Here is a 19761-nt window from a genome sequence, read left to right as displayed (position 1 = left end):
CCAAGAATAACGTAGCATAAAAAATAAATGAGAGCCTGGAAAGAGTCTGTTACTGTCGGAACGAAGCAGCGAGCTTATCACTGGATTTACGAATGTCCACTTCTATCCACATGCTCTGATACCTGAATTCTCAATACCTTCCGATGCATGGCGTGCCAAACGGATTAAGTACCTATGAAGGATATCCAATAAGTCTCGTTAACAACACCCTAAGGCAAAGGATAAAACTAGTCTGGGCTATATTATGTGTGTGTGCGCACATATATATATATAACGATCCGATTAGTCGTTATAGTGCTAATGACCTATTTACCCTCATTAGCCCTTTCCCGGGATCATCAGGCGGGTTTGGAGGGACTTTTGGAGGTTTGAGCCTTAAAGTGGAATTCGTTTGACCCAAAATTGACTTTTGGGTAAACAAACCTTTTTTGGAATCCGTCGATTCTAAGAGGCCCAGATGGTCATTATGACTTAGTAGTGTGTTCGGTTCGGTTCCTAATGTAATTGGGAGCGCTTTGGAACTTGGGTTGGAAACTTGGCTTTAGGCCATTAGGGGTTGACTTGGTCAAATAGACCTCCGTTGGGAAATCCTAGGCCACGAGTAAGTTTGTAGCGCGTTTTTATGTGTTTTGCATGTTTGTTTTGTATCTGCGGGGCCTCGGGTGATAGCCGAATTTCAGGTTGAGGTTGATTAAAACTAGAATTGTCACACCCCCAACGAGGAGTATGACAGGCTCCGACCCGTAGGCCGAGAGTCACCTGACTTAACCGTTACTTGGACATCACATACCATAACTCAAAGAACATCTGCTCGGGGAAAAGGGCCAACATAGGAATATTCGATAATTCAACGCATATGTACATATGCGGACCGGCAAGGTCGCTACACATAAAGTATATCATAAAGCCAACAAGGCTATCAGAAAAAAATGTCAAGTAGCCAAAACAAGGCCGACAAGGCCATACATAATATTTACATATCCCACAATGTCCATAAGCCTCTAAGAGTATACATATGAACATAAATTATACTAACAGAAAAGTACCAAAAGATAGCAAGCCCGGAGTAGTGGTACTTGCTAACACCGCTGAAGCTGGAAAATCCTACTGCGGTTGCTCCTCGATAACTCTGTCAGAGCCTGCAGCACGAAATGCAGCGTCCCAGACAGTGGGACGTCAGTACGGATGAAAGTACTGAGTATGTAAGGCAGGAGAGTAACAACATAATTAAGATGTAGTGTAACATTAATAAATGCAAAAGAAATCCACTCTATTCCTGAAATTCGTGATATCATTAACAAATTCACTCTATTCCTGAAATTCGTGATATCATTAACAAATCCACTCTATGATGATAACACCGAGCCTTAATGGCCGGGCCTGATATATATATATATATATATATGTAAGCATACCAATGATTTTATCATGCATGTTTGTTTTGTATCTGCGGGGCCTCGGGTTATTGAACGCTTGTGTTTATTTTCTAATTGGATTCGTGCCAAAGAAAGAGGGAAACGAACACCTTACATACCCTATCCGTCAAGCCACCACTTAAAGAATTCCTTACGCCGAAGCTTGCCCTTCACCCGAACCTATATATCGAGAAACACCTCTTTAATCACACTTTCATCACATTTTCATCAACTTATAAGCACTAATTTATAGAAGTCTAATTTGGGTTACGAAAATTTGGGCAGCATCTCCCCTATATCATCGACTTCCTCCAAATACCAAAACAATTCCCAAACAATACCAACAACGTCAACAACAACATCCTCAATATTCCACAATATAAATATAAATATATATATATATATATATATATATATATATATATATATATATATATATATATATATATATTTTCATCCAAAATTCTCTTCAAACCTCAATCCATAAGCCACCAATATCAACACAACAAACTATAACTTATTCTTGTAAATATTCCTTAATCAATGTTGATAAAGAGAGAGATTCAATGATTCATACCTTATATTTACTAAAATAGCAAGATCTTCAATATCTACTTGTTTCCAAGCTCACTCCAACACAAAACGAAATGATAATCGCGACTACAAGTTGTCCGGACTTCGATTAGTATTCCGTAGCTTGAAATTTGCTCAAAATCCGTAGCTTGAAATTTGCTCAAAATCCGTAGCTTGAAATTTGCTCAAAATCCTTACTTCTTTGTGGTACAAGAGCCCTTTTGTGTGCTGAATTTTCTCGACTGTTTTGGAGAATTTTGATGAAGAAAAATGGGATTTTAACCCCTTTTATAGTGGCTAAGGTCGGCTGCACTGTAGTAGTACTGTAGCGGTACTGTAGCAGCTCTGTTTCTGCTTTGTCTACTCGGTTTGTAACGTCCATAATTCTCTACTCCGATGTCCTATCGACAAGCGATTTGTTGCATTAGAAACTAAACTCGACGAACTTCATTTTAGGATTTTGAAACGCCTTAAAACTCCTAATATACATGGATATATACCCCTCCAAAATTGACTCAAAATTCTATTTAAAATTTTTGACAAACTTATTTTCCTTGATTTGCTTGGTCCCAGAGTTTTCCATAGCTTATTATATGAACATAAACTCTCGTTACCATGGGATAGATGCATACAATCTCCCATATCCTAGGAAATGCTCCACGTCTAGACTTAACGCCTAATAGATTTCACGTACAAGACTACGAGGTGTAACAAAAACTTTCTGATATTTGGTGTTTCCGCTGAAGCGGCACCAGAAACCGCTATGGCAGTCCCGCTATAGCGATGTACCGACGGCCATAGCGATGTGCCGACGGCCATAGCGAACCTGGTATTTAGTTGACTAGCCGCCATAGTGGTCATGCCAACCGCCATGGCTAGCTCGCGGTAGCGGTATCCTTGCTGCTATAGCGACCTGTTGATATTTGTGATGGTCGCCATAGCGGGCCATGTGTGCGCCATAGCGCGTGCGCCGCAGCGGTGCCCATGGCCACTGCAGCCGATGTCGGGCAAATTATTTGCTTTTTCTCAAGTTAAAACGCTTAAACCCTATCACTTATTTTCATCACTTTCTAAGTACTCTTTGGGAGAATTGATCAACTTGTGGACTGAATCTTCTTGGAGCTAAGATCCATGACCCTAGACTTCATCATTTACCTTCCTAGATCCCTAATCCATGCTTAGAATCACTAGAATCAAAATAGAGAAAATGAGTCTTGTGATAAATTACTTGAAATAGGTTTACACTTCTAAAACGAAATTTATGGTGAAATTGACTAGTATAACCATAGAATTTGATGGATTCCTTGATGTTAAGCTTATTTCTTCCATTATTAGTGGTTAAATTGAGGATTGAAGAATTAGGGTTCAAACCTAAATTTGGGTATTTTTGCTTAAAATCCATATTAGGCTTAATCTTGAGTTGTTTTAGCAATTGATTAGTGGTTGAATTGCATGTTCCATTTTTCAATTTCCCATTTTACCCTTGTAGGCCCGTTTTCCCAAATTCCTTGGGTTAGAATTTGACCTAACTAGAAGTATAGCAATATGGTTGTCGTTATTCGTGGTTTTTAATATAGAATTCGATTATGAATAGACTTTGAGTACTTGGAGGCGTTTCGAAAGGGTAAGGCCAAGGTGTGACGGTTCATGGCTCATGTTTGGCTTTCTAGGTAGGTCACGGCTTACCTTTTTTGGTTAGACTTTGGTTAGTGAATCATATGTAGAGTTAGTGATTGTTAGAGAAGCATGTAAACCTTCAGATATGAAGTTGGATGGAATACTTAGGTTGGTATTGTTGTTGATTATGGTTTGCCACTTTATTGTGTTCTATTGAGTTGTTGCTTATTTGTGAGTTGTTGGCTTGTCGCCATGTGATTGATTCTAGAGTTGATGCTTAGTGATTACTTGTGCGTCCGAAAGCATACTTATCATGATTGAGGTTGTTGGAAAGGTAAGAAGGGTTATGATATTGATATTGATATTGTGAGTGACATTTGTGTCCATGTGTGGCACCATTGATTCATATATTCTTATTGGCATTGTTATTATGCATTCACCCATTTATAAATATTTTGGGATCGGGTTGCGCGCCACAAGACTTACTTGGATCGGGATGCACGTGTCACGACCCGACTAGGGGTTGTGACGGGTACCCGTGGCTAACCACCGAGCACCACTCGTTCTACTACTCATCATACTCATATTATAAGAAAATCATTTTTCATTTGGAAACATAATTACTTTTATATACATAAGTCTTTCAGCTATCAAAATGATAATATACATATATAGATGTACAATAGCAACTTCGTGAGACCATATAACCCACACCTGCGTATCTACGAGCCTCTACTAGAGTACTTGACATATGGACGGGACAGGACTCCGTCGTGCCCAAAATATACATATATACACAAAAGAGTAGTCAAATGCACCTCCGGAACAATGGAGTGCTCTCAAATCAGCTACTAGCTACTCTCTCTCTCTCTCTCTCTCTATATATATATATATATATATATATATATATATATATATATATATATATATATATATATATCAAGTATGTTTATAGCGTAAAAAACTCCATGGAGATATTAATCAACTAGCAAACTTAAAATTTTGTTTATTTCCTGTCTTTATAAATAGGGAAAATACATTAAAACCCCCCAACTTATAGCCAGATTAATTATGACGCATCCAACCTTTGTGGGTGACCTATTAGCCCCCAGTCTTAATTTTTCAGTATTTTAGTACCATTTTCGACTAACGTGGCAAAAAAAAAAATTATGGCGAGTGAAAATGGTCCAAACGAGATATTTTAATAAAATTTAATTTATATTTTATCCTCTCACCCATCCCCACCCTCCCTCTCTTTCACATTTCAATTGTTAAATGCAATTTATTTTTCTCTTTCTACTTCTTTCTCCTCAATCACCATCGCCGCCGCCACACCGCAGCAGCAGCAACAACGCAGCAACAGCATCAACCACCGTCGCCGTCGCCGCCGCTGCCGCCGCCACAACGCAGCAGCAGCAGCAGCAACCACCGCCACCGCCGCCGCCGCTGCCACACCGCCGCCACCACACCGCAGCAGCAGTGGTAAATATAATTAATAATTAATAATTATAATTAATAAAAGAAAAAAAAAAGGAAAAGTGGCAGTGACGTGGCAACAGCGTGGCACCAATGTGGCGGAGAGTGTGCAACACTCTCCACTGTGTAACTGGGCTTCAATTTTTTTTTGCCACGTCAGTCAAAAAAGGTCACTAAAATACTGAAAAATTAAGGCTGGGGGGTAATAGGTCGCCCGCAAAGGTTGGGTGCGTCATAATTAATCTGGCTATACGTTGGGGGGATTTTAATCTATTTTCCCTTATAAATACAGCGGAAAGTTCATTAATATGTATAAATATATAGTTGTGAATTCAACAATTAAGATGAGCTATGAATTCGGCGATAAATTCATAGCCCATAAACTTCAAATCGTTGCTCCGCCTCTATATCAAAGTATTATAGTTTTGAGCTTTTTATTTTCTGGAGATATTGAAATTATGCCGCTTATCAAGAGATATACGAAAGAAAAGTTAACGGTTTAAGTCACTTGATTCCACATCAAATATGCCAAACTTCTATCATGAACATAATTGTCACCAACATTATCATTCTTTGGACTTAACTAGACAATGAAAAAGAAATTTTGGATCACATGATTCACACTGCTTAGACCAATAAGTTATCTAACAAGTTGAGAGACTCGAAGGCAAAATGTTCTTTGTTTAGATATCATATTGAATTATGTATCTTAATAATTTTAAAAATGCTTGATTGGTGACACATTTTTCAATCTTAATTATTTTTGTCTGCTCTTTATATATATTTGGCACATACATTTAAGTCTTCAATCTTAATCTATTAATGACTCATTACAGACCTTAGATACTGGAAAACAAAGAAGTAGGTGCCTTATTAATTCCACGTAGTATATATAGGTTACCCATGAGCACAAATTAAATAAAAGCAAGAAAATAATAATCAATGAGCTAAAACCTCTATTTCCCAGCTTGTTGATTATGAATTTGAGAAGAACTAGGAGAGGCGGGTTCTTTTTGGTAAATTCAACTTCTATATTACAATATCAAGTTATTTAAAAGATAATTACATATAAATATTTATAAGAAGTGAAATTAATTACTTTAGAAATAAGGCATATAATAACGTATTATTGCGTACAACATATTAAAGTTTTTTATAGTATAAAAATTCTTTATATATATTTTATCAAGTTTAATCATTTTTTCTCTCTTTTTTTTGGGGGGGGGGGGGGGGGGGGTGGTGGGGGATGGGGGGTGGGGTGGACATAGAGCATCATTGAACTTTAAAATACCAACAAACATGCCCTGACCTTTGTGAATGTACACTTGAGTACCAAAATTGCTTAGTATGCCGACCTAACCATCTAGAAAATCAAACACGTGTGAATAAATATATGTACATACAGATATCTGGTGGAGATAAATTAGCACATGCTTTATAAAATTTTACTTTGTTTGGTAAGATTCTTTATCTTGTTTCAAGATAACAAAAAATACAAAAATAGAAGCAGAAGAAACTTGGGAAATTTTTTACACCAAAAGTAATTACCAATAAATTCCTCTTACATAAAAAATTTGGAAAGGCGTGATAATTGTGTCACTATTTTGTTAAAATATCCTTAACATTCTAAGGTTAGGATAAGATCTGTGTACACTCTACCCTTCCCAAACTTGTTAGATTACATTGAATATGTTGTTGTTAATTCTAATTTCATAAGAAACAAAAAAAAGTGGCACTCCAAGGAAACAGCTCGATCGTCACAAACATTCGTAATTTTTGCGTGTTTGAATTAATGAACTCCTAATCGTAGTTGCGTAGTTAATTGTTTTCTTGTGAAATATGTTGAAGAAAACATTAAACAAATGTAAAGGCAGTCTTTTGTGTATGAAAATATAGGGTTGTCCTTTTTCCATCTGACATCAATAACATGAGATTTGAAGTCGGAACGGACTTCACAATTTGGATTATTTGGATATGTGAGTTCCGACTACTAAATAATTATACAAAAGAAAAATCGACTTGGAACTAACTTCAAACATACAATTATAGGCGGAATAGTCTGAAACTTGTACTTGTCCCGATTTATCATTCCGGTAATTGTACTTCTCAAGGTTTTATCCAAACCCCTGAACATGTCCAAAACATATATTTTAAACCCCTCTGACGCTATTTGATGCTCACTTGCGCTAACATGAAAAACACATCAGATCCACTTAAATAAATTAAAGTCATGTCATCATTTATATTTTTTAAAAATAGGTTTTATGAAGAAAATCAAATTTATTCTTTTTTTCAATAAAAAAGGGGAAAATCTCAAAACTTATCTTCTCTATAGTAGCATTGTGATTTTTTTCTCCAAAACCTCTAATCAAATCCAAGATTTTCCGTTTTACTCATTCCAAAAATGTCGATTTTCTTGATAAAATCCATTCCAGGTGATTGAATTTCGAATTTCACATCTGGATCTGTGTTTTTACGCTCTAATTTTGACTTCATTTTGGTGAAAAAGCTTTCTTATTTTCACAAATGGTGGAAGTTGCTGGGTAGATTCATAGGTCCATTGAAGTGATGCCTATGCAACGACTTTCTATTTGCCCCTTAAGGGTGGTGGGGTTTTTTTTTATTGTGTGTGTGTGTGGGGTAGGGGGGGCGGAGGATGAAGAAGAAGAAATGGCAGGGTGACTGCGCAGAAGGGGGCAGGGGCGTGGGTGCGCGATGAAGAAGATGAACTAGGGGGTTGAGAAATATGTTTTCTTAATTATTTTTGTTTTCTTCTTTTTTTCTTTTTAAAATATTTATTTTTAAATCAAAAATTTTGCTTTCATACGCGTGTATCTTAAGCACTTTTGCCAACTCAGCTAAATTAATGTCACATATGCTTGATTAACGGTCAGAGAGATTTAAAATACATGCTTTAAACAGTTCAAGAATCTGAATGAAACTTCGAGAAGTACTAATATCGGGATGACAAATCGTGACAAGTAAAAAGGTATCTCAGACTATTCACCATCAATCATCTACAAGGACAAACATGTTGGTTTCAAACATGTCAGACGCTAAATTAATCGTGTCCTATTGTTATTTCTTCTATCACTTCTAAAACGAATTGTCCTTATAGACGTATACAAATGTGGTCGGCGACGACTAAAATTTAGTCACTAAATTGATAAATAAGAGATACTATTTTTTCGATTGTTCAAGATTTGTTGTGGTTGTTGTGTGTGGAATATTTACGAATTTTAGAATCTTGGATTTACTGGACTGTGTGCATGAACGGGATACATATAGATAGTATTAGTCATTAGTCAAAATAATTTAATTCATAAAATCTGTGAAATTGAGTCAACAAATGAGCAAAGGGTTATAATTAAGAAAGACCCAACAAATATCAGTACAAGTCTATTCACAATAATAGCACATTGCTTGCTCGCAAAAACAAATGAAGGCTCTTTCAAACAAAGAGTTAACTATTTAACTATTGTCTTTGCAAAATAAATACTATAAAAATTAGAGCTAGTAACAAAACTAAATTTTTCACTAAAAGGATTCAAAATGGAGTAATAAAGGTATCAATTGACTCCCCCCAACAAAAGTGGTTTCACACTAACTAGAGCTACTTTTGACTCAATGCACTTTTACTATGATAATACATTGTGTAAAAAGAAAATTAAAATATAGGTATACAATAAATCATATGAATTCAAAACTGACTGTCTGAACCCGACTCTAAAAAATATTTCACGCTAAATCAAAAGCAAAACTGCTTTCATATTTGCAGATAAACAAAAAGGATTTTAAGGGCTAATCAATGAAGTAAGAATTTAGGCATGTGAAATACAAGCAATATGGAGCTTTCACACACTCAAGAAACAACGTAAAGTAAAAACAAAAGAGTACATACGATAAAATAAAATAGAAAATGCCAATAAACACGTGATGATCGACGTTAAATTTGAAGGTTGCAAAAGTACAAAGAGGAGAGTTCAAGAAGGCTCGACATATCCGATCCTATAAAGTAATTAATCAAATAATTAAGGTTTATTCCAAGTCTCTTCACAGGAACAAAGGCCCCCCTTTGTAGAAATTAATTCATTAATTAATTAAATAGAGGACCAAATGCTTCTACATTTAGCACAGGTTCCTTGCTTGATTTTCGAATTTCCAAAAGGAGATATGGAAACGGGACAGATGGTAGCATTTAATGGGTAACTTTTATTTTTTAAAATTTAATCTAAGACCTTGTGTTCACATCAATATTTCATGATCCTAAGATTTTAGGTTATCAATTTGTGTGCGTCATGCTGAAACTTGTAAGGGAAATAGATTACCAAAAAGGGGTTTAACATTATGATTGATCAACTTTGTCGGTAAGTTCTTACTATTTGGTTGCAAAAATTACTATCAACATTTCTCTTAAAATCAAGGGATTTTACACCGATTATTTGCACTTTTGTCCTATTTTTTTGCTGATCTTTAATTTTGCTCTTCAAAATCGATCTTATGCCTAGAGGGGCATAAGTTACGCATCATAATATCCACAAGTTATGCCAGCGTCCTAAAAGAACTTATGCTCCGCTAGACATAAGTTCGATTTTGAAGGACAAGAATTAAAGACTGGCCCATTTGATGGGCAAAAGCTAAAGACCAGTCCATTTGAAGGCCAAACCGTGCAATGACTACATTTTACACTACATAGTAGCCTAACAAAGCCCATATACACTGATTGTATCTTAATTATACACTTATTATACACTTGTTATACACTATGTATATAATGATGATGGCTACTAACTATTATGGCTAGGGAGGTAAAAAATATGGCCAATTAACTAAAAATGTTAAGATCCATAAAATTGGAGTTAAAATAATGCATTGACAGGACCACTATAATTTGAAATAAAATAAAATATATCATACTATAATTTAATAGTAATTGGTTATAATAGGTTATTTCATATATTTTTCAATAACCTAATCAGACTTACTATATGAATAGTTAATTGTTGATTGTTATTTAATTGATGGTCTAAAAAAATATTACTTTTATTACACAGAGTTAAACTCCTTATACGAGTAGGCGTTTGACCATAGATTTCAAAATTTTCACTTTATTTGATATTAGTAGTAAATTTCTGTAGCAACCCAATTATACTCCCTGATCGTACATTTTCAAATTTTATTTGTTTTATTTTGGGACATTTACGCGTTGTACTCAGCTAATAAAATATTACTCGAAAATATTTATTTGAAAATATATTACACTGCATATCTATTTAGGAAAATATATTTACAAAATATCCAAGAGATAGATACGTTGTTCATTTTCGGTATATCATTCACGTATAATTCAACTAGTCAATTGTATACCTTCGATTGTATTCCCTGGAGGTATATCATATACATAATCTCTTGAACTATCCATCAACAAAGCAAAGAAAATTGAAATGGTTAGTGATGATAGCATTCTTAACTATCACTTCTTATACTACTTATGCATGTTAAAAAGACACAATTCAAATCAAAATATTACGAGTCTGAGTTCTTGTTTGTTTTATACCTAATGTGGTAATTAGATTATCGTTACCTCTTGTTCACTATGTAAAGAAAATTATGCACAAACCCGAAAGAAAGAGATAAGACAAAGAAAGTTACCCAAGGATGTTATTAATGGAGAATTCTAATGTCTCAAATCCAAATTATAATAAAGAAAAAAATATAACGTAATTTTTTCAAAGAGATTTTATTCAATTATCAATCCCTATGAGAAAAGAAGTAACGAAAAATGTATTGAAGACATCTCAACAGTAAAAGATAATCACTCATCTTGTGATTAAAAACACTTATGCAGATGTTATTGACTTCATAGTGCCACTAGGGGTAAGGGATTCGGTTTTAAAACATTACGATAAATGAGACTGATAATGCGATCAATTACTTTATGCTGCTGCAACACAAATTTCCATTCTTCTATTTGATTAAATTGATTCATCATCACAGTTGTTAAAAGAAGAAATAATGATGAGAGACACATCTGAACTAGCGCTTTTTTTACGAGTTTCACAACCAACTATTAGTTGTTCCCTTTTCCTAATTCAATAGATCAGGTAAGAAAAAAGAACAACTGATAATTAGTCTAGTCAGTTTGGACGTGTGTTTTAATACATAGATAGTGATAGTTCAAATAAAAAAAAAGAACAGCTGATAACTAGGACGTGAAATTCACGAAAAAAGTAATAGTTCAGATATATTTTTAACCGTTAACTCAAAGAATTAAAAAAAATAAAAAAAGATATGACAATATCAAGGAAAACAGAGGACCGGCTATTCCGGTAATTGGAATAACCCCTTCTATTTTAGACGACAGACAACAAGAAAAATAAAAGAAATTTAAATTTGTTTTTCCCAAATATAGGAGTAGCCAAATGTCCCTCACAGTCACACGTCCCATCTTTAGTCTTCTCTCTTCTGTACTTTCTTTAAATAAAACAAACAAAATACTCTAAAACACTAACATACTAACATCTGGCCCTTTATCTTTCTAAAATAATTTCCACAAATACACACAAAAAAATAATAAAAATCAATACTATAATTTACACAGTCCACCCTGATTCCTCTTCTTCTCTAAACTTCACTTTTCCTCCATTTTTCACCTATATATATACCCACCACATCATATATAGAACTTATGACAATCACTCTTTAATCCACATCTCTATTTTTTCCTTATAAATTCACAAACAAAAGATGTAAAAATCAGCTTCATTTCTCTTTTCTTGATCAGCTTCTTTATTGTTTGTCCAATTTGTCTGATCTCATATCAACTTTTTTCCTCAATATATAAAACAAATCTCTATTTTTTTTTTCTCCATTGTTGAGTTGAGCTCAAGTTATGTAAAAAAAAATCCATTTTTTATAACCGGAATATTTGTGAGTATATAAGTTAAAGTATCCATCTTTTTTTTTTTTTAGTGAATTATTCAAGAATGATGTTGGATCTTAATCTAAGTGCAATTTATGATGAAAAAGTAAAAGAAAATTCCATAGCTGATGAATCAGGAAGTTCCAATTCATCAGCTAGGAATGCTGAAGCCTCCAGTAGTGCTGGAGATGATGACACGTGTTCCACACGCGCCGACATGTTTGAGTTTAATTTCGACATCCTTAAAGTTGGTAGTTGTTGTGGTGGTCGTAGCACTAACAATAATGATCATGATGAAGAAGGATATATGATGACAACGACTCGGTCTAAGTCATTTGTGACTCAGCAATTCTTCCCCGTAGGGGAAGATATTGCTGAGTTGAATCATCAGGCCCGGGCCCATACGTCTCGGAGACCTGATTGGGTGGATCAGACAGATCCACCCAATACTGTTAGTTTCCGAGACGTGCAAATGGGCCGGGTACAGCGGCAACAACAACAACAGCCTGTTAAGAAAAGTAGGAGGGGGCCTAGGTCCAGAAGCTCACAATATAGGGGTGTTACTTTTTATAGAAGAACTGGTAGATGGGAATCACACATATGGTTAGTTATCAAACATTTAATTTTTGTTAAAATTTCCAAGATTTAAATTATTATGGTTATTATTTTTTGTGCAGGGATTGTGGCAAGCAAGTATATTTGGGTATGTACTATGTAATGTTGTTATTTTAATTGTTACCTATTTGGTTAAATTCATGTGTTTGTGATCTTTTGGAGTTTTTGTTATGCCTATATGTTATTTCTATTTTGGGAATTTTTTTGAGTGGTTTGTTGTTGGCTTATTTTTAGGTGGATTTGACACTGCTCATGCAGCCGCTAGGTAAAAGAATTAACAAATATATGTACAAGTTTTCTGATATTGTCAGATCATTTCAGATTGGTTGATGAATTTTGTTTCGACTTTTTCTTCATGGTATCAGAGCGTATGATCGAGCTGCAATTAAGTTCCGGGGTGTTGATGCGGATATAAATTTTAACCTTAGTGATTACGAAGAAGATATGAAGCAGGTTAGAAATGTAAAAAGATTTGTATAAGCGCTAACACAATGTTAAGCTCAATGTTAAACAATGGATTTTGCATTGTCTTGATTTTGGATTTGATTTGTTTTGTGAACTAATGTAGATGAAAAACCTGAGTAAAGAAGAATTTGTGCACGTGTTGCGACGCCAGAGCACTGGTTTCTCAAGAGGGAGCTCGAAATACAGAGGAGTAACGTTGCATAAATGTGGGCGATGGGAGGCTCGGATGGGGCAGTTCCTTGGCAAAAAGTAAGACACTTTATTCATTGAAAATTTGAAATTGCTGTAGAATTGAGAAACTTTATTCAGCGATTGTAGGAGTAGTCTCAATTTAACGTTGATCGGATCCTCCAAAAATGTCACTGCACCTAATATTTGGAGGATCAGATACAGGCGGCATTTTTGGAGGATCCGAGCAATATGTATATAGAGTATATCTTAAGAATATGTAATTGGTCACAATTGGGAAACAAAAATCTGTTAAACATGCCTATTTGAAGAAAAAAATCAGTGGGACTATAATATTCATGGTGGGGATTCCACTGCTTACATTGCAGGTATATATATCTTGGGCTATTCGACAGCGAAGTAGAAGCTGCAAGGTCCTAAATGATCATGAATTTTACCCTCTCCCTGAATAATGAATTTATTACCCTTATAATTCTCAACAAAAATCTTGTATCGACCAACGGGTATCTCCCTTTTTATTTTCTGCAAAATAGGGCGTACGATAAGGCGGCTATCAAATGTAATGGAAGGGAGGCTGTTACCAACTTCGAGCCGAGTGCATATGAAGGGGAAACAAACTTTAACCCTCAGAGTGAAGGTTTGTTCATAACCACTTGCTATATTGGTCACTAGTTTTCTACATCTTGCTGTTGCATTTATAGTATGCATTATAATGCAGGTAGCCAACAGGATCTTGATCTGAACTTGGGGATCGCGACTTCTTCTCCGAAGGAAAATGAAAGGTCAGGGAGTTTCCAGTATCATCCGTATGATATGCAAGATGCAACAAAGTCACAGGTATAAACAGAGTTTTTTAGATAGAAATGCTGCATTAAATTGAATTTGATGGTCTTCTATCCCAAAACTGAAATTTTACCTTTTATTTTTTGTATTTGTGTTGCTCTCTCTTCAAAAATGCTGCCGCACCCATGTCGGATCCTCTAATCCGACACGCCCCATGGACATTTTTGAAGAGTCCGAGCAATAGAGTTTTGTATAGATGCAAGAGACTATGAAAGATCTTTAATCCTGTTTTCATTTAGATTGTACTGATAATCAGCTTCCCATTATGTCTTTTTACAGATGGACAATTCACCAATAGCTGGTAGTTCACAAGCTCACTTGTGGAATGGAGTATATTCCAATTTCTTTCCCAACTATGAGGTACAAAAAAGGTTCATCCTATTCTCTAGCTCTCTGTTGTTTCCCATATTAATTACAGTTGAAAGTCGTGGTCAAAATGTGCATAGGCATGCCTACAGTACTAGATTGTTTCACTGTGTATAAATAGTTGGGGGCTGCAAGTCTATAGCAGTATACAGTGTAGGTTCTGATTCGTGTGAACTCTACTGAAATTATATTTGAAAATTCTTGTTAACATACTATCAAGTTTTATACATAGATTTTGTGATAAAGGGCATTTTCTTTAAGTTTTTTTGTGTTCTCTTTTCTTTCTTTGGATTGTTTCCAGATGGTAAAATGCCACCGAAAGAGAGACATACTATTCTACTGGCTTTACGGATTTAAGTTGCTCCCTCCGGTCCATTTTACTTGTCATGTTTTCATTTTACACGATCCGTAAGAAAATATTAACTAAAAGGGTAATTTGACTAAATTATCCTTATTTATTCTTTGATTCAATATAACACAGCTCTCTTTTTCACCATATTAATCTCTTTGCACACTTTTTAAGTAATGGTAAAACGACAACTATTTTGGACCTGTTATTTTTAGTAAGCATGACAACTAAAGTGGACCGGAGGGGGTATATATGCTCACAGTCGACCATCAGTACAATTTAACTTGTTATAGTAGGCTATTTACCATCTGCTAATCTATGCTCAGGTTAAGTAACTAAACGGGCTTTGCAGGAAAGAGGGTCCGGGAAGAGAATAGATGTAGGTTCCTCCCAGGGACACCCAAACTGGGCAATGCAAATGCACGGTCAGGTCGGAACAACCCCAATGTCAATGTTCTCTACTGCAGCATCATCAGGATTCTCTACTCCGGCTACCACTGCTTCGGTCTATCCAATGTCTCGTCCTAACAACCCAAATAATCTCAATCTTTCCTTTGCTTCATATTCCACATCATCAACGAATGCGACTCAATACTATTACCAGATCAAGCCGCCGTTACCACCTCCATAAATATAGTTAGGATATAATTAACTCACTGATTCTGTTTGTAAGATTTGTTTGTCATCAATTCATTAACATGTTGATTTTATAAGTTGAATTCTTTTACAACTTGTAAGATTTTGGGAGGTGAAGATACAAAATTTCCATTATATTTGAGCTTTCCTTGCTTATTGTTGTGATCTTGACTGCAAAAGAATTAAGTTCAACTATATCACTCAAGCATTTATGCTGGGGCCTGACTAATCCCACACACTTAAATAAAGCCTGAAAATGTATTGTTTTTAGTCATTATTATTTCGAAATTGAACAAGCCCCATTATTTTCCTAGTTTCACATCATGGTATTTCTCCTTTTTATGCCATTATTGAGAGAGTTGTCACTCAAATCATCCATTAAATGCTTCTGGTTTGTGTTTTCTTGGTTGAGTCTTTTCATTGCCTCTCATAAACAAAACAGAACAGAAAAGTTAAAAGATCTTGGATTTGCAAATATTGGTTTGATAATCGACATTTGCAAACAATTAACTTCAATATTTGATAGAAGGCATCCACTCTCAATAGAGTTGGATGATTGACTAAAAAAAAATGAAATATTGAAAAATTAATGTGAACAAGCTTTAAAATCATCTTGGAGATTGTGTAATGCTTACTCTCAAATTCTTTGTTTATACAGTAGTGATATTTTTTATTTCCCTTTTATCTTTGGATTCCTATCTAATGATCCCGGACGTAATCCTGGACGTGAAGAATAAAATAAAAAAAGTTTTTTCTCGCTTGATTTTAAAATTTTCTTAGGATTGGGTCTATTCCACACATTTAACTAAGAATAAGAACAAAGAATTTCGAAATTAAAAAAAAAAAAATCAAGTCATCAATGAAAAGATAGGGATTCGAGTGAAATAATAGTTTGGACTCACAACTTTTACATTTTTCAAAAGGGATGTCTATATAGAAACACTACTCAACTTTTGCAATTCTTTACAACTCCAACTTCAAATAAACTCAAATATATTCAAAAGAATACGTTGCACTGTTTTTTTTTTTTTTTTTTTTTTTTGAGAAATATCTCAAGTAACAGTGTTCACTGTCCTCATTATATGATCTACTTTAATTGTTTATGAATGACAACATAACAGTAACCTATATATACCGGGATCATTGATCTACTAGTATCACAAGGAATACAACGATTAGGGGTCGTTTGATAGATAGTCGAAATTATCCTGGGATTATAATCTCGGGACTAACTTATCCCATCTATTGGGATTATTTTATACCATCTAAAAGATGGTATAAAATAATCCCAGTATAAGTGGGATAAAAAGGTATAAGCTGGGATATCTCAGCACTAATTTTTGTACCATGTTTGGTACAAGGTATAAATTTATCCCGGGATAAATTTATACCTTATACCAAACATGGTACAAAAATTAGTGCTGAGATATCCCAGCTTATACCTTCTACCAAACGACCCCTTAAGGTTTCATATACGGAAGGCCTAAATATTTTCGTTAATTTTTGTTAAATTAACTTTATGAAGAGCATTAGTCCCAAATCATATACGGAAAGCCTAAATATTTTCGTTATTTTTTGTTAAATTAACTTTATGAAGAGCAATAGTCCCAAATTGAGGTGAGTTAAATCTTTTGTTATTTTTTGTTTATTACTCTCGCTTTGCATAATTTCTTCTTTCAAAACCTACATAGATATGTTTCAAGTTAATCAGATCGTGACATCCTCTAAATTGGAATTATATGTTATGTTTAGTATGTCTGTAAACACAAATAACGATCTGGTACCCAAAACACATTGGCTAGACTAATTCAGATTTGCGATGAGTAGAGCCTATTTAAGGAGATGTGCTCCTTACCAAGGATTTTTCCATTCTCGAGTTCGAATATTCGAACTCAAGAACCCTAATTAAAGTGCTACAGTGTTTTTTGTTCTTTTTTGGTTTTCCAAGCAATATCCGGATCCTGCTTAATTAGGGGATCGACTAAGTAGCGTCGCGTCGGAAAATCTCACTTTGGGGGATAGCATCCCCTATCAAATGCGGCTCCATACCCAGACCTCGAACTCGAGACTTTTAGTTCAAAATAAATGAGTACTTACCACTCTATCATAACCTTTGGTGGTACATGATTGTTACTTTGATAACTATAATTGATGTATTAGTAAGTCGAAGGTAAATTGTAAGAAGTTAAACCGAAGATAAACTATGTCTCTAGATAGATGGATTAAATGGATTAGTTATATTATCAATTGCGAAACACTATAATTAATTGATTTAAGATATTGATTAATTTGCATTCTGAAAAGTTCGAAGAAGAAAAAAATAACACTGTATATTAGGGGTGTACAAAGTAAACCGACAAACCGCACCAAACCGATAAACCGAGTCAAACCGAGAAAAAACCCCGACTAGTGGTTTGGTTTGACTTGGTTTGGTGTTGAGAAAAAAAACCCGATCATAATTGGTTTGGTTTGGTTTTCACTAAAAAAAGTCAAACCGAACCAAACCAACCTGAAATTACATGTATTCAATTTTAAAAATATTTTATACATAAAAATATTTATTTGTAATGGAATTTATAGATATTTCTTTTATTTTTTCGTTGTTGTTTTTTATCTATTATCATATTATTAAGCTTGAACTTAAAATTTTGAATGTCAATAAGTTTTATATCCTATGGATATTTGTAACTCAAATAAAGTTCAAACCAAAACCAGCTCAACATTAACGCTAACAAAAGAAATTCAATTTACCACTAGGAATGACAATAATGTTGGATATCTATTCTTTAGTTTTGCATAATTAATTTAGAGAGTGAAAATACATAACTTAAGTTTTTTTTCTTTTTCATGTAACTAATACTTATTAGCCGTGCTTATTTTAGCATGACTTAGTATTTTAGATTATGATCATTTTCTTTATGGCTTGTTAATTAGCAATATTTATTTTAACCGATTTTATTAGTTTTTGTTGAATATTTTAATACAATGTTACCACTCTTCTCACATTTTGTGTTATTTTCTTAAGAAACACCTTAATTATATAGTTGTATCTTACTAGGACAGAAATATTTGAAGTAAAAGTCATATGTATTGTATCAAGACTATTCCGGAAAAAAAAAACCGAACAATCCGAGAAAACCGAATAATCCGAGAAAACCCGAGGTTGAAAAACCCGAATTTTATTGGTTTGGTTTGGTGTATAAATTTAAAAATCCGACGCAATTGATTTAGTTGGTGTTTAAAAAATCCGAACCAACCCGATCCATATACACCCTACTGTATATGTTTGATTCCTCTTATTAAGGTCAGAGCCACTCTAGTAAAAGTTTGAAGAAGAAAAAAAATAACACTGTATATGTTTGATTCCTCTTATTAAGGTCTGAGCCACTCTAGTTTCCAACCTAATATCTTGCTTTTAAAGTTCCCTAAAAAGAGAATAACATTGAAGCAAAATTCCTTATGACATATTTTCTCATTCTAAGCCTAATAATTTTATTCTGGTGTTGTACTTTTTTTAGCAAGGTATCCAAAGCATATATGCATGCAGAAATAATTACGCTAGGTTAAAAGTTACAGTACATGGCAGATAGGACACTTGCAGAGTACAAAGTCAACAACCCAAACTAATTTTTAGAAAAAAAGATATGGAGAGGGAGATGCCACGTTATTCTTGACGTATATTGATCATAAAATTAAATATAGTAAACAAATGATTGAAGGGGACATGATAAATCTGTTGAATCAGTAGTTCATACCTTCCCCTTATCTCAATTCTCTTCTTTCTTTACCGGTCCTTCGAAATTCTTAAAAATTACTAAAAAAGACTATATTTTAAATTAAGTTTATAATACTTTTTCGTAAAAGGGTCAAAAATACTTTTATAGTATGAAAACTTGATAATGTTTCTCCGTTAATAGTTTTGCTCAATCATGTCTTTGATATTACTTAATTGTTCCAAAAATACTCTTATTTCACAAAGAGTAATTAGAAGATTAATAAGGACATATTCCACTTGGCTGGGATATCTCAGTTGGTAGAGCTCCGCTCTTGCAATTGGGCCGTTGCGATTATGGGTGACATGTCTAATTGTGCAGGCGGTCATTAGATGTGTTTTATGAATGTGAACTAAGTATCGTAAGTAAATTTTTCACGATTGTTCAATCATTTGATAATCAGAGTCATTTTTTGATAAATGATTACTATAAGTCAGACTCAATAAGATTTGATCAATCTATTTTCTGTCGTTAAGGTGGAGACACATATACAAATTTGGCCAATTAAGTTCCTAACTACAA

General features: G+C 34.3%; 1 protein-coding gene across 5 annotated transcripts; it reads left to right on the top strand.

The window, feature by feature from the left end:
- Window positions 1–11612: 11612 nt before the first annotated feature.
- LOC132600817 (APETALA2-like protein 1) lies at window positions 11613–15601 on the top strand. 5 transcript variants are annotated; one of them, XM_060314223.1, is made up of 10 exons: window positions 11613–12606; window positions 12681–12706; window positions 12853–12883; window positions 12984–13071; window positions 13187–13332; window positions 13641–13685; window positions 13806–13909; window positions 13991–14109; window positions 14395–14486; window positions 15157–15321. In XM_060314223.1, the coding sequence occupies exons 1-10, from the start codon at window positions 12068–12070 to the stop codon at window positions 15167–15169; spliced, it is 1203 nt and encodes a 400-aa protein (XP_060170206.1). In that variant the 5' UTR covers window positions 11613–12067; the 3' UTR covers window positions 15170–15321. The 5 variants fall into 5 exon arrangements, with proteins under 5 accessions (XP_060170206.1, XP_060170205.1, XP_060170207.1 ...); XM_060314222.1 differs by having other exon boundaries at window positions 11614–12606; window positions 15183–15349; XM_060314224.1 differs by having other exon boundaries at window positions 11615–12606; window positions 14395–14475.
- Window positions 15602–19761: the final 4160 nt, after the last annotated feature.

This window comes from Lycium barbarum, chromosome 6 (genome assembly GCF_019175385.1).
Source record: "Lycium barbarum isolate Lr01 chromosome 6, ASM1917538v2, whole genome shotgun sequence".
Taxonomy (NCBI): Eukaryota; Viridiplantae; Streptophyta; class Magnoliopsida; order Solanales; family Solanaceae; genus Lycium; species Lycium barbarum.
The sequence above is the reverse complement of the archived record's forward strand: the minus strand, read 5'-3'. Positions and strand labels throughout refer to the sequence as shown.